The sequence below is a fragment of the Gobio gobio genome (assembly GCF_949357685.1).
Source record: "Gobio gobio genome assembly, chromosome: 1".
NCBI lineage: Eukaryota > Metazoa > Chordata > Actinopteri > Cypriniformes > Gobionidae > Gobio > Gobio gobio.
Genome location: NC_137097.1, coordinates 70,173,615 through 70,189,955, shown reverse-complemented (window position 1 = coordinate 70,189,955; position 16,341 = coordinate 70,173,615). Strand labels below are relative to the sequence as shown.

The 16,341-nt window shown below is 36.4% G+C and overlaps 2 protein-coding genes across 4 annotated transcripts in view; one reads left to right on the top strand and one right to left on the bottom strand.

Annotated features, from left to right (window-relative positions):
• Positions 1 to 180: 180 nt before the first annotated feature.
• drc3 (dynein regulatory complex subunit 3) lies at positions 181 to 15,579 on the bottom strand (the record flags this gene model as incomplete). The annotated part of the gene is made up of 12 exons (XM_079811227.1): positions 15,207 to 15,579; positions 12,694 to 12,810; positions 10,384 to 10,550; positions 10,135 to 10,281; positions 7,574 to 7,693; positions 7,369 to 7,481; positions 5,133 to 5,316; positions 4,916 to 5,047; positions 4,724 to 4,841; positions 4,574 to 4,692; positions 1,338 to 1,469; positions 181 to 285 (listed from the first exon to the last, which is right to left on the bottom strand). The coding sequence occupies exons 1-12, from the start codon at positions 15,358 to 15,360 to the stop codon at positions 181 to 183; spliced, it is 1,608 nt and encodes a 535-aa protein (XP_079667353.1). The 5' UTR covers positions 15,361 to 15,579.
• A 395-nt stretch (positions 15,580 to 15,974) lies between these two features.
• The window catches only part of tom1l2a (target of myb1 like 2 membrane trafficking protein a), a 64,300-nt gene continuing 63,933 nt past the window's right edge, over positions 15,975 to 16,341 (top strand). For 2 of the 3 annotated variants that reach the window (XM_079831266.1, XM_079831264.1), the window contains exon 1: positions 15,978 to 16,049. In XM_079831266.1, the coding sequence (XP_079687392.1) occupies positions 15,998 to 16,049 (52 nt within the window). In that variant the 5' untranslated portion in view covers positions 15,978 to 15,997. Of the gene's footprint in view, positions 16,050 to 16,341 lie in introns of all 3 variants that reach the window. The other variant, XM_079831265.1, reaches the window with a different exon arrangement.

The following is a 16,341-nucleotide window of genomic DNA, read 5'->3' as shown; positions in this document are numbered from 1 at the left end:
TGTAGATGGAGGCATTGCATAAAGTACAAAATCAAACCTTGTAAAACTGATTCATCTCAAAATTTAATAAACAAAACAAAACAATAATAGAGCTGCATACTTATCAACATCCAACAACAAAATGAGCAACATTTGTTTATAAATCATTTGTTATATTCTGGATCTGACAAGAGAAACGTTTCAATTGTGCTCAGACGATGCCTCGAGCTCCTCCTTTACAAAACTAATGTAGTTTTGGATCTCGGAGATGCGCTTGCGATTCCTCTTCACCTCATCGTTGTGTATCTATTAACACAAACAAACAGATTCGTATGTTTACATTTAATAATAAAAGGTCTTTTGTGATCCTGGACAGCCTCGTGGTAGGCTACACTGGGACCATGGACCACAAAATTGGTCGTAAGGGTCAATTTTTTGAATGATTTATACATAATCTGAAAGCTTTCCATTGATGTGTGGTGTGTTAGGACAAATATTTGGCCGAGATGCAAGAAAATCTGGAATCTGAGGGTGCCAAAAAATTTAAATATTGAGAAAATCGCCTTTAAAATTGTTCAAATGAAGTCCTTATCAATGCATATTACTACTAATAATAAATTTTTTATATATTTACGGTAAGAAAACTACAAAATATCTCCATGGAACATGATCTTTACTTGGCATAAAAGAAAAATTTATCATTTTGACCCATACAATCATGTATTGTTGGCTATCGCCACAAATATACCCGTGCGGGTCACATTTATATTAGGGCTGTCAAAAGATTAATCGCGATTAATCGCATCCAAAATAAAATTTTGTGTTTACATAATATATGTGTGTGTGTACTCTGTTAATTATTATCTATATATAAATACACACACAAGCATGTATATATTTAAGAAAAAAATATAATTTTTATATATAAAACATTTATATTTATATTAGGGCTGTCAAAAGATTAATCGCGATTAATCGCATCCAAAATAAAATTTTGTGTTTACATAATATGTGTGTGTGTACTCTGTTAATTATTATTTATATATAAATACACACACAAGCATGTATATATTTAAGAAAAAAATATTATTTTTTATATATAAAACATTTATATTTATATATATTATAGATTATATAAATGTATATACAGTATATACATGCAAATATTTCTTAAATATATACATGAATGTGTGTGTATTTATATATAAATAATAATTAACAGAGTACACACACATATATTATGTAAACACAAACTTTTATTTTGGATGCGATTAATCTTTTGACAGCCCTAATTTAAATATAATATAATATTGTTAATGAGTGTAAAGTTCACAGGAAGCGTGTTCATAATCACGTACTGATTTCAGCAGGCCGCCCATCCAGCTGTTGACCCGTGTCAGTAGCTCGTCCTCCCTGTTATCAATCTTCTGCAGGTGTGTGTCATGGGAAGCACTGACTGCATTGCTCACCGTGTCTTTATCCACCAAGAGCTACAGGAAATCAGGACGAAAATAAGTGTGGCATGTAAATAGTTACCATGACTTATTCCTAATGAGTCGACACAAATTAAAGGGATAGTTCAGGCAAAAATGAAAATGTGATGTTTATCTGTGTAACGGAGGCCGGCTAGAGCGTCCGACTCTCATGCCGGCGGACCCGGGTTCGAGTCCCGCTTAGAGTTGGTGGTTTGAACAGGAGGTGCACTGCAAAAGTGCTCTTCTTATTTAGTATTTTTTTCCTGTTTCCAGTCCAAATATCAAAAAATTCTCAAATCAAGTTGCATTTACTAGATAAGTAAAATGACATAAGATATTTTTGGGGCTCTTCGGTCATTTCTGACCCGAAATTTTTTAAAATTAAAAATGTAAAAGATTGTAGCTTCATCGGAATGGTCCGAAACTTGGTGACTTTATTGGTACTTGGTATATGAACACCCCAAAAAATTGGGGACAGGATTTGAAAAGTCTAAGTGGTCGTAAAAAAAAAATAGTCACACTCAGGACCTTCGGGTCAAAAATGACCCCCATAGGAAATGAATGGGAAATTGGCAAAAATACAGAGTTTTTTTGTGCGTACAATCTACAAATCAGCCAGGATGCAAAAAAAAGGAGTCAAAAGTGAAGGGGTGAATCTATAAAACATCAAGCGTGCAAAACAGACAAAAAAACTCACACACACACACACTAATTTGCTATTGCGTGATAAAAATGCTCAATGTGTCCACTGGATGGCACCGATCTCATTTAAAAAATTGCTTTCATGAGGCCTAGGCTTGACTCTAAAATGAAATACAGCTTTAATAAATATATATATATATATATATATATACACATTTTTTATTATATTCAATGGGAAAAAATGGTCATAATTATTGCATAAATATTAATTATAAATCATAAAATTACCTCAAAACACCAAAAAAGAAGAAAAAAATATATTATTGAACAAAAATATATTTTATTGATTCTACTCAAATCTTTTTTTATCTTAATCCTGCCCTCCGGGTCATTTTTGACCCGAAGGTCCTGAGTGTGACCCATAAATGAAGAACCCCAGAGGATTAAAACAAGCAAAATTATCTGCCAATGGGGTGAGAAAAATAATCTTATTTCTTTGGGACAGAAACAAGAATTAAATCAGAAACAAGATTATTTTTCTCACCCCATTGGCAGATAATGTTGCTTGTTTTAAGCAAAAACACTTCATTTTGATTTTACTTTCAAGAAAACAAGAACAAATATCTTATGTCATTTTACTTATCTAGTAAATGCATCTTGATTTAAGAAATGTTAGATATTTAGACTAGAAACAAGACAAAAATACTAAGTAAGAAGAGCATTTTTTTGCAGGGGGTTACATCTGCTTACCCCCAGGGCATCCAAGATGTAGGTGGCTTTGTTTCTTCAGTAGAACACAAATGAAGATTTTTATCTCCAACCGTTGCAGTCTGTCAGTCGTATAATGCATGTGAACGGTAGCAAAATCTATGAGAGTAAAACAAAACCCTGCGGCCCGTGACGACACATTGATGTCTTAAGACACAAAACGATCGGTTTGTGAGAGAAACCGAACAGTATTTATAACTATGTCCAACAGCCTTGAGCGCGCGATCACTTCGTAGCGCCGGAAGTGATCTCTCGCGCGTATATCTCTACGCTATATCGTGTACACCGGAAGTGATCGCGCGCTCAAGGCTGTTGGACATGGATATAAATATTGTTCGGTTTCTTGCACAAACTGATCGTTTCGTTAGAGCCCTGCATTTCTGCCCGAGCCCGACGGGCCCCGACTTTTTTACGCCTCTAGGGCCGGCCAATTTTTGAATTGAAGATCGGATTTATATTAATTTTGCGGAGAGGTGTAAGGTAAGACAACCTGCATGTTTTTTTTCATGTTTTTTTGTTTCGATTGAGTAGCTTGTTTCGTTTGCGAGCGCCGTTGCGAGCAGCATCAGGCAAAAACGCCTTTTTACTGTGGTGGCGATAGTAGGCTAAACGTTTAGACTAACATTGTGATGCTTGAAGTGTTTTATATCTATGGATTGTATTACAAGCAAGACAAGTCAAGTGTTGATTTGAGAGGCTAAATTGATCAAACATGTGTTGTTAACTCGCTTGGTTGTCACTTTAAAAAACGAAAACTTTAATTTAACAAACAAACAAAAAATGCTTCAAACATTTTTCTAAATTAACTTAATAAAGAAACGAAACGAAATATAACTACTTTGACATTAAAAACAAAAATGTGTAATAGGGAGGATAAAAAATAAATAAATAAAAACACGGGCTCCAGTCGGACTTGGGCCGAAAATTTTGACAAGCTGTCAGACACGGGCTGGGCTAAAGGGCCTCGGCGTCTCGGGCCAGGGCTCTACGCTTCGTGTCTAATGCTGCGTTCACACCGAACGCAAATAGAGCGTCAGGAGTGAGTGATTTCCATGTTAAGTCAATGTAAAGACGCGTTGACGCGCGTCTGGAGGTCCTGCGGCGCAATTTCACCTCATTCGCACAAGTGATTTTATTTGGTGCTTTTTGTGCATTCACGCGTTTGAAGCGAATTCGCGTCTGACGCCCGAGTTGAAAAATCTGAACTTTAGCGTCTATTCGCGCAGCGTTAAACAATCAGGAGCCTGCTCGCTGCTGTCACGTGGTGAAGTGACGTGATGAGAAACCCTGCATAATTTAAAAATACTACTATTGTGTCACAAAATGTAGTTTTAAGACTTTTTCAGGTGGGAATGTAGTTGTTTAAAGCTCAAATCTGTGGTTTATTTATAAAGAGAGCGCCTATTTAAAAAAATTAAACTTGCTGTTTTAGATTTTGAGAAATAGATTTTGCTACCGTTCACATGCATTATACGACTGACAGACTGCAACGGTTGGAGATAGAAATCTTAATTTGTGTTCTACTGAAGAAACAAAGACACCTACATCTTGGATGCCCTGGGGGTAAGCAAATAACATCAATCAAATATAATATATATATAAATATATGTATATATAATATAAATAAAATTTGATTGATTGATTGAACATCGCATTTTCATTTTTGGCTGAACTATCCCTTTAAGTGATCGAGCCTGTTTCCCACTGACCATTGCCAAATCATCCGGTATTTCCTCCTCCAGCTCATTTTTGAGCACCTTGTCCAGCGTTGCCAAGGCAATCTCAAGCTGTCGTTCATGGTGCTGGTTCTCCAGGTCTCGACACATCACGAATGTGTGTCAGAGTTAAAGAAGCCCTACCCTTGAAATAAAAGCATTTTTGTTTTGTCTTGTTGGATAAAGGATATATCCCTTGCACATATTCAATGAACCCTCCAGCCATGTCTGAGATGTTCCTCTCAAAGTCCTTGAAGATGTCCTTAAAAGAAGCAATCCATTCGTTTAGGTGATGTGGTATGAAGGTATTTGATATTGCATGAATAATATTCTGACCTCTAGTTGGTCCACCAGCTGCAGTTCAAGACTCATGAGGGTTTCAGAGAGCTGGTCGGCCTGTTCACGGCAGGAAGTGATGTGAGCTTCAAGTAGCTCGGCGTCCGTGATCTGTTGCATTTCCACAGTCTTCTGCAATTGAACAGAGTTTCATTTGTGAGCATGTTCAATTTTGTTGTCTCGTTTTCCTTGTTAGACCGAAGGAGAAGGAACCAACCTGCCTCCTGGAGTTTTCAAAGTCCGCTGCTATTTGTGCCGCTTTGCGCTGGTTGTCAGCCACCGCCTCATGGAAACAGGAAAAAAAGGATTCCACCTCAGCCGTTCTCCGAGCATGCTGAGTCAAACCCGCATCAAATATCTGCACGCATAGAGCTTCCATTTTGCTCTTAAATGTAAATGGACTGTCAAGGTAAATGGGTTGTTTTGAGCCCTTTTAAACAGCTGTTCCCCCACTCTTAAAGGTGCAGTGTGTAGTATTTATGAGGATCTATTGACAGAAATGCAATATAATATTTTCAGTGCCTTACATAATGAACAGTTATGTTTTTATTACCTAAGCATGAGCCGTTTCTATTCATGTTTCTACAGTAGCCCTAAACGGACAACTTCTCTACAGAGCGCTAGCTACTCTCTGCTCTCTCCGATGACAATATTTTTGTCCTGTGTCGGCCACCGTAGCTTCTCGACTTGCTTCGAAAGGGAGGGGTGAGCGGCAGGTGGTTGCAATTCACAACCTCACCTCTAGATGCCGCTAAAATTCACACACTGCACCTTTAAAGTGTACATAACACACACTGTTTCTTAGCTCATGTTAATCTTGAGTGTCTATAGAGTAGTGTTGCATCCTTCATATCTCCGAAGAGTCTTTAGTTTTATTATTTTTATAAAAGACAGATACACTGATTCTTTCCGAAAACAGCCGAGCTCGTGCAGGCGTGCAGTGGGCGGAGCTAAAGAGACACAAGCACACGAAATACATCATGGCATTATCCCTGGATAACTTTCAGTTCTCTATACGTTCGTGTTGTTGACATTATATGCTCTTACACGCCGATTGCCAACAGAACACACACATTTGATGCAGTTTCACTCACCGCTGTTTCAAAATAGTTTCATTTTTTCTTTGTTTGAAGAGAATTTTAATAGTAAAGAAAATCGAAAGCCCCCTTTCCACCGAAATTACCCGAAAACAACTGGCCAATCTGAACCCCGGTGTCGGTCCATCAGTCCTATTTTTTGAACTCCATTGTTGATTCAAAAAGCAAGCAACTCGTGTTATATAGCAATACAACTGCACACCCCGCAACAGACTTTTAAAGGGATAGTTCACCCAAAAATGAAAATTAGCCCATGATTTACTCACCCTCAAGTCATCCGAGGTGTATATGACATTCTTCTTTCAGACGAATACAATCTGAGTTATATTACAAAAGTCCAGGCTAATCCAAGCGTTATTATAGCAGTAATATTTGCTCTGTTTTTGAAGTCCATAAAAAGTGCATCTGCCCATCATATAACTGCTCCACGCGGCTCTGGGGTGTTAATAAAGGCCTTCTGAAGCGAATCGACGCATTTGTGTAAGAAAAATATCCATATTTAAAACTTTATCAAGTAAACTTTCGGCCGACGGCCTTCCCAGTTCAATTTATGGAAAAAGTGTTGAAAGTGCCGATCGAAAGACTAACGCGACCAGGTCCGCTTGTCATGACGTCACGAACGCATCTTGAGTTTCACTTTCAACATTCAACACTTTTCCACGGAAGGCGGTCGGCCGAAACTTTACTTGATACATTTTTAAATATGAATATTTTTCCTACACAAATGCGTCGATTCGCTTCAGAAGGCCTTTATTAACACCCCAGAGCCGCGTGGAGCAGTTATTTGACGGACAGATGCATTTTTTATGGACTTCAAAAACAGAGCAAATATTACTGCCATTATAAAGCTTGGATTAGCCTGGACTTTTGTAATATAACTCCGATTATATTTGTCTGAAAGAAGAATGTCATATACACCTAGGATAACTTGAGGGTGAGTAAATCATGGGCTAATTTTCATTTTTGGGTGAACTATCCCTTTAAATAACGGTGGTTGAAATAAGATGCTGCATGGAGTCATCCAATCAAAATGCAGTGTGAACTCAACCATTCAGCATGTTCAGCGCCCAACACCCACCCCCGAATGTTCTTGAACTTTGAAAAAGTACTACCTCGTGACCTTTTTACCCAGGATCTTCATTTAGACCCTGGTCCCTGCGGTCGAAAAACACGGAGTACCCACCCCAAAGTCCCGAGTTCCTGCGGTGGAAACGCGGATTGATCTAAAGAAAAGTTCCATGCATATTAGAGGTACCATCAAAGCCAAAAAAGAACCCTATTTTAAAGAGTTTATTATAAAGTATCGCTTTCATTAGTGGTTTGATTTGTATATTTTGCCATTCATAACAAGGATATGCCTCCAGCAGTTCTTCCAGTCCAGGGAGGAGCGCCAGGTTCTCTGCATCAGGATCTTCAGCAAACATGCTGGCGAAAAGTTGAGGTCCATTCAAGAACTCCACGAATGCGTCCTGTGAAAGAAGGAAGCAGAAGTTCTTGACCATCTGTGACTCACAAATCTGACTTTTTTAAGCCTAGAACTGTGCTTGAATGAGACGGACACCTTGTGCAGTTGAAGCTCCTCGTTGCTGATCTTCTGAGCCTCCATTGCCTGCTGCTCCTGGAGCTCATTGAGTTGCATTTCTTCTACAGGATACTGATACTTTGCAAAGGCAGCTTCACGCTTTATATGTAAGTGCAAAAAATATGAATTATGAACAAACAAAATGGAATAAAATAAGAACAGTCGGACAAATGTTAGCTATTCCTTGTGGAAAAGACCTTTCCATTCCACAAAAGGTAAAATGTATATATATATATATATATATATATATTTATATATCCTTATGCTCATCAAGCCTACATTTATTTAATCAAAAATACAGAAAAAACAGTAGCCTAATATTGTGAAATATTATTACATTGTGTTCTTTTTAACTTTTTATTAATCAAAGAATCCTGAAAAGAGTATCACAAGTTTCCATCATTGACATTAAATCCTCATATTAGAATGATTTCTGAATGATCATGTGACACTGAAGAGTGGAGTAATGATGCTGAAAATCCCGCTGTGATCACAGGAATAAATTATATTTTAAATTATTTTAAAATAGAAAACCATTATTTTAATATATTTCGCAATATTGCTGTTTTTTATCAAATAAATGCAGGCTTGATGAACATAAGAGACTTCTTTCATAATGCTGCATAATATTCAAAAATAATATAATAAAGTCCTTTCACGTAACCATTTCTCCAGCCTACACTTCACATAGCCTAATAGGTGCCGGTGGCACTTGGGTTTTGTTAACTTTGATAGTTTCATGAAATAGTAAACGATGTATCAATATAGGCTACATAAATACAAGTGAATTTAACACTACTTACCATTAATGCGACATTTGCTGCTGAATGGTTTTGTGCAGGAATTTGTTTGTTGTCAGTTAAAATCCATTTTGTCAGTGATGCAATTAATAAATTGAGACAAACTGCAGGAAATCGTTCCACAAACGTTAGTTCGTCTGTCCATGTAATTTTCAACCGATTTATGAATAAGAACAGAAAATTACCGCTTCACATCGCCCAATGGAATTTGAACTTGCTTTGCCAGATCACGATTGGTTGGTGTATAGCCTATACATGACAAACGGGCATTGGTGAATTGTGTAATACTTTAAAATATATAGCTAATATATAGCTTTGTAATTGAATCAACACATTAGCTCTGATTATGGATGAAAAACAGTGGAACAGAGGAAAATCAGCAGTCAATCAAAACGCATGCGACCCATAGCAACGCGTTACGGCAACGCCTCAACAGAAATTGTCCGACTTTTGAGCCGTCCGTTACTATTGTATTGTCATGTTATAATAATCACATTTATTTAGTTTTATTGACCACGATATTATCATTGATATTTGTCGAGCACCCAAAGCCCCCCCCTCTGCACGTGCCTGTTCGACTCGCTGATTCATAACGGTTTGAATCTTCATGAAACAGTGTTTTGAAATCGGTTATCACTATATAAGTAGTTATTTAGTTTTTTTTGGCGCATCAAAAATATTATCGTTGCTTTATATTATTAATATGGAACCACTGTACTCACATGGACCGATTTAAATATGTTTTTAGTACATTAATGTATCTTGAGTGTAAATTGCTTTGCTCCCTATGCAGGCCTCATTGAGCCTTCAGATTTCAACTAAAATATCTTCATTTGTGTTCAGAAGATGAACGGAGGTCTTACGGGTGTGGAACGGCATGAGGGTGAGGAATAAATGACATTATTTTCATTTTTGGGTGAACTAACCCTTTAACAAACATTTAATTTTGATGGTTTAATGCTGCCTGTCACCAATAAATGACTGTATAAAAACACATTAAGAACCATCTCAGTGTAACTGTTTCTTTTTTTTCATATTATATTATATTATTATAAAGAATCGAACTGTCCTGGGGGAGATTTTAATAGTATTTCTTGGTAAAGACGACTACAGTTAACAGCACTGTAAAATGTGCTTTATTTAGTGACTTCTGAATTAACAGTTTTTTTATTTTATTTTTTATTTAATATATCACTAAGTTACATCAAGGGTTAAATAAAATAGAAATGGCACATTAAAGTTAAAATTTATAACTGGATGATGAAACCACTTTTTTGTGTGCTTTTAAGTAAAGAATGTTTTTGCTCAGGTGATTAAAATGTCCGCCCACTAGAGAAAAGTTTTGCGAGAAAAGAAATTAGAGGGAACATTGGATGAGTCAAGTTTTAAATAGGAAAAATATCAACTCTTTGGTCATTTTTGAGCGAGATGCTAACGGTCTAATCAGATTCAATGATCTATGCTAAAAGTAACCGCCATGCAATGCAACCGCCAGACCCGGAGATCGGCTGAATGGATTCAAAAACGGTAAAACTCGACTGTTTAACTCTAGGGGAGACTGAAAATTAGCCTATTTTTTGTTTTAAAGTGGAGTGGTCCTTTAAAATAGTCTTCATACCATAAGAAAAAACAATGGTGCTTTTAAGAACTGATCACCGAAAGTATTTTCTTTTAAAGTATATGATTTCCATAATAAGTGTGCTGGTGTGTTTCTTTTTCACATGAAAAAGACTCACTAACCGTTTGTTCATCCAGCAGTCTGTAGTCCAGATAAACCAAGTCTGGAAGATATGCCGCCACAAATATCTTATAGCTCTCGTCATCACAGATGGGGTTTCCCGCGAGGTTGAGAGTGCGTAAATGCTTAAACTTTCTGAGGTAAAGCACCTGCAGGGTTGGACAGGATTTATTTTTTGAGTGTCACTCATTGGAAATGAATTAGTGGATAGATGCATATCTTGAAATCAGACTGAAATATAGTTGTCTTACATTATCCAGTTGAGCAACGGCATTGTTTCCAACAGAGAGGATGTGCAGGTTCTGCAGACTATCCAGGTTCTCGATGACAGAAATGCGGTTGTTGAACAAACTCAAGTCCTGAAGGTTCACAAGAGAGTCCAGTCCTTCGATCACGTCAATATTATTGAACGACAGATCTGAGGAAAACAAGAATTACACTCAAAAAAATGATTTATGATGCCGTAAGCAATTCATCTTGATTTAACACAATTATATTAGGTTCAAATGTAATTGATTCATGTTAAACTGACTTAAAACCTTCACTCTTTGATATAACTTGATGTTTTCATTTTGAAATAACATGTTTCAATCAAGTAACCCAAAGAAATAAGACTTTCACTTCCCATCATGCTTTGCAAAGGGGCTGAATTCAGAGACTAAGTGTTTACATAAAGTGCAATTTGATGCATTTTTTAACAAGATGAGAAAATTGGGAGACTTTTTAACGCTTAATGTTTTGTTATGTTAGTATTTAAAAGTTTGTGTTATGTAAGTGTTTTTGGAGGTTACCATTGGGTGTAGTGCTTGGGGTGAGGACCTACTAATGGTGCGTTCACACCGGACGCGATTCGCGCGAGTGATTTACATTTTAAGTCAATGCAGAGACGCGAAATGGCATTCTGCGGCAAGATTCGCGCGATTGAGGCGGCGCGAAGGACGCGAATTGAACGCGCGAAACGCGGGAATCGCTCAAGTTGAAAAATCTGAACTTTGGCGGATATTTCGCTCCGCGTTAACCAATCAGGAGCTTGCTCTAGTAGTGACAACAATGAGGAGAAAATCTGTATATTAATATCTGGTTCAGACAATATGATTATCACTGTGATAACATTAAATGACATGAAACACAACACAGTCTCTTTTTGTTAAATGCAAGTTTATGTATGATCAATAATACAAAAGTATAAGTAAAAGGTATAATAAGCTATACATGAAATAAAGCAAACAATTCAGTCAAACATTCAAAGTCAGTGCTAGTAGGCTAACGTTACAACTGCAACGTACAGTTATAGTCTAAAAATATAAAGTAATGAAACTTCTCTTTGCCCTCAGCCTAAACGATTTGCCAGGGAACAAATTATAGATCCATGAGACCAAAGATCGGCCGTTACAAGACGAATTATAGCTCGAGACACCACAGAGACATCAGAGCCAGTGGCAGACGGCAGAAGGACTGGCCGAGGAAAGGCTGCTCTCGCCGGGGTTAATGAGCGCCGCTGATCCACTGGAGCTCACAACTCCGAAAACGCCAGATAAAATGTTCAAATAGCCACTCTTTATATAAATAAACCACCGATTTGAGCTTTAAACAACTACATTATCGACTGAAAAAGTCTTAAAACTACTTTTGTCACACATTATCAGTAGATTTTAACAAAAAAAAGACGTGTAAACACAGCCCATGTCAGCCATTTCTCAACGAGACGAGCCGCTGGCAGAAGCCCCGCCCATGATACGAATTCGCGTCTGTTGTGCAGTGAATGTCACGCGCGATTTGCACAAATTTCGCGCGAGTAAACTCAAAATGTACACGCGTCCACCTTCGCGCGATTAGCGCGAATTGCGTCCGGTGTGAACGCCACATTATAACTATTAAAGTTGTTTTAATAATAAAAAACTACTCTGGGCATGCCATGGATGTAGCAAAAACAACACTGAAAAAAAATATTTGTTGAATTTACTAAAAAAAAATAATCGTAAGTGGTCGCAATCAATTTATTTTATCTCAATTTAAACAAAAACACATGCAATTCCCGTAAAACCAATTCATTTAAAAAAAAATTAAAACAAAAAAACTAAATTTAAATTATTTAAACGAGCACAAATTAATTATGCTTAATTTAATCGGGCCATAATATTTTTTTTCAGTGCATTTTCTGGCTAGCCAATAACATTTGTACAAGGTTTTGTAAATGCTCTCAAAAGCTATCATTTGAATGAATGTAATTAAATCATGGGAAGGATTTCCATGTGATTAAATGGCTTTCTTTCAGCATTAAGCACTTTTGTTAGGCTAACCTAAATAAATTAGTTGGTCCAAAACATTGCAAATTAGTTGGGCTGACACTATTAAATTAAGCTGTGCCTAACCATAGTAAATAAGTTGAATCAACCTTAATAAATTAAGTTGACCCAACGTAAGTACATCAAATTGGAATAACAGAATGGCATAATGCTGAAATAAAGCAAGTTAATCATGTGGAAATACTTTCCATTATCTGTGTATGTTCATTCAAAGAGTTGTTTTTTTGAGATTCTCTGATGTCCGTCTGAACTCACCCAGCCAGACCAGATTAGAGAGGTTTTCTAACCCTTCAATCTTCTCGATGAAGTTATTATCCAGCTGAAGTTTTGTGAGAGAGGTGAAATGCCACAGGTGGTAAATCTTCAGGATGTCTATAAAAAAAAAAAACCATCAATATTATATTTTTCAAAAAGTAAAGAAATCATGAAATATGATTGAATATGAATAAAGAAAACAGTTATATATGGTATTTTTATGTACATTGAACTGCTATTGCAATCATGATAAGCACGTTTTCTTCCCCAATGCCCATACATGTAATATGAAAAAATTATATTTTATTCAAAAGTTTTTATATATTATGTCACTATTTTATTAGGGCCCTATTTTAAGGATCTGTGTTTGGGGCGTAACGTGCAATAAACCAATCAGAGTCTCGTCTCCCATTCCCTTTAAGGTCTTCGTTTGGGAATTACACTCAGGGTCTTTGGGGTCTCCACAGACCCCAGGCAACAAAATGTAATTTTGTAACAAAACTATAGCTTTTTTTTAGAACAAATGTAATTTTACTCTGTTTATTAATGTTTTTACTCAACATCTGTGCAGTTTTTGGAATATTTATAATTTTTTTTACATTTATATAAATAAATAAATAAAATATTTTTTTTATGGATTTTCACACAAAATCAGTTTTTTTTAATGTGAGATTTACTTTATAAAAGACCCAAATTTCTAACTTTCATTCGTGGGGATAACATGGATAATTTGACATGGTTTAGTGTAAGAGTTTAGCTCAAAATACTGTTTAAAAAAAGAGAGAAAAAAAAAGACTTTTCCCAGTAAATGGCTGCAGAGCTCCACTATTTACTATGTGACTGAAAGACATCTTTTCACAAGTATTTTTTCAGTTAGAATCATATCTAAATGTTATGAAATCACAAAAATTAAAGTTAATTAATTTTGTCGAAGTTTAGCTTTTTTTTTTGTACTGAAATTTTTTTTTTTTCTCAATGATGTTACATTATGATTACAATCAAACCTGAAAAAAAGAGAAAGAGAAAAGTCTTTAGAGTTTATCATTTATTTGAAACATCAGATTTTCTTATAATTCTACAAATTTAATCTACACTTCAGTTATGAACTGTAACAGAAAAAAATGAACAGTTATTTTACATATTGAGTAAAAATTACACAACATGAACATCAAAATGCAATGAACTGAACAGCAATAACAAATGTATTCCTGTGTGTGTGTGTGTGTGTGTGTGTGTGTGTGTGTGTGTGTGTGTGTGTGTGTGTGTGTGTGTGTGTGTGTGTGTGTGTGTGTGTGTGTGTGTGTGTGTGTGTGTGTGTGTGTGTGTGTGTGTTTTATGTTTTTATGCATTGATGGAAGTGTGCCACTACATTTCTATATGCGTGTTTTGTGCTGTTTCTGTTTTTGAGGATGAATTTTGTCCATTTTCTAAGCCCTGAGTGTGACTTTTTTTTTGTCACACAAACATAAAAACAGATATCAATCCATTTGGACAAAGGGAAAAATGTTTTAATTTGAGCAAACGTCCTTTGGGGTCAGAAAAGACCCCGAAGACCCTAGAAGTCAGTTGCGCTCACGCCATGGCGGATTCGTTATTAACATGGAGGAATTTGCGAGCGGAAAGACTGAACGCTTCTCCAGAGAGGAATCCTTTTATTTTTCATATTTAAAAATGTGTGTGTGCTGCTGCGCGTCCCTGTGTGTGTGTAATAAGCAGAGTTTACGCTCGTTGTGCATCCGCCTGTAGGCACATATTACTAATGCGCTCTTTAAATAACACAAAAAACACTTTGGAAATGTGTTGTTATTATAAAAAAGTGTATTTGATAAAATAAAATAAAAAAGTATGACCTTGAGCATATGGTCAAACATTTGTATAGGTGTCCAAGTTAATGCCTGTTAGATTTTAATTGAGTTTGAAATGCCAGCAAATTTACATTTAAAACTATCGATTCACTAAAACCCACTGCAATTGCAAAAATGAAGTAAGAAATATAACCGTAAACCGTTATATAATGTATACAAATAAGTTGTACAGTTAAAAACAACACATAAAAACTCATAGAAACGTGTACGTTTATATGAGTTGGACTAAAAGGGCAACACATGAAGAAAAGGAAAGGGAATTTACCACGTGATATGCATTTTAGACACTACAATGATTCATATCTACAAGTCTCAGTAGTGCTACATTATTTTAAATGAATATATGGTCGTTTTCTGGGTGGTAAAATCAGAAATATTGTTTAATAATGAATTAATGCTGTCTTAAAAAGCTGTGATAACTAATGTGAATCAACACCATACATTTTTTGGACATACAAATGCATTTTAAAACTGTTTTGCCTAAATTATTTTATCTTAAAACCCTTATTTGTCATTGACCCATATATATTTGAGGGTGAAAAAATGACCCAGGAACGTTTTCATGAGCTTCAACCTGAATTGAACATTACATTAAAATGACTTGAGTTATGGTTTATGAGTGAAAAGATTGAAGTGATTCGTTCTTACTCCTGAAGTCCAGCCGCAGCTGAAGCACCTCCTCGTACTGGATGCCCTCTTTCTTGGCTATTTCCCCAGCTTGCCCTCGAGGTCCCTGTTCAACTATCGCTTGTTGTAGCATCTCCTCATCCATTACTTTGGGTTCATCGTGTCGGCAGTTCATCTTCCAGAGCTTCTGGTGACCGGACAGCGTTTATTACCTGCAGTAACGGAGATTAGCAGTGCATAGAAAACAATTGCCCATCTTATTTTGCAGACCTGTCAACATGAAATCAGTCAAAACTGTTATTTTTCTGTATTAAAAGCTCATTCTTTTGATAACAGACCTAACTGGAAATATGTCACAGTGGACGCCAACACTGTTGCTAAGCAACAGCTGACTACCGCTATCAACTTCCGGAGTGTTTAGTAGCTTGGAGGCGGACTTAAAGAAATTAAACAACATTTTATTAATAATAATGAGTGATATTCTTCGAATTCTATTATATTCTTCTGAGTATTTAATGCCTAAGATTCTTCATGAAATGGAAAATTAAAGGACATTTTGTGAATCTAGACGAAAGAACGCAATATTTCAAAATGCCGTAACATAACATAATTTCGTAAAGCAAACATCTTGTTTTTATAATACGTTTTTGAGCAGGAACTCATCCGTTAAGACTTTCCCCATGATTGACAGGTTGCTCGACCAATAAAATACAAGTTCCGCGTGTTTAGACCAATCAAACAGCCTTGTGGGCGGGGCTTACGCGCGCCGCCCGTCAGCCTCTCACTATCGGCGGATTGTTGTTGTCATCAAGATGGAGTTCTTGTTAGGGAATCCGTACAGCACTCCCGTTGGCCAGTGCATTGGTGAGTTAGCGGCTTATACTAGCATGTTCTTCAACAGAGTGTGTTTTAATAACAGTTAACGTACTATGTTCATCCATTGTTCGTGTTAAAATGCGTGTGTGTGGCATCATACGGGAGTATGAACAGTCAGCTGTTAGCTACATAGCCAGCCTTTTTTTTAATCCGGTATAAACACAGAAATGTCACTAGGAAACGCTAATCATTCGCGTTTATTATTGTAAAATTCATAACCAATGAGTTAGAGTAAGTGTTTCGTCTGCAGATCTAGCTGAAGTCTCAATCAGAGCAGCAT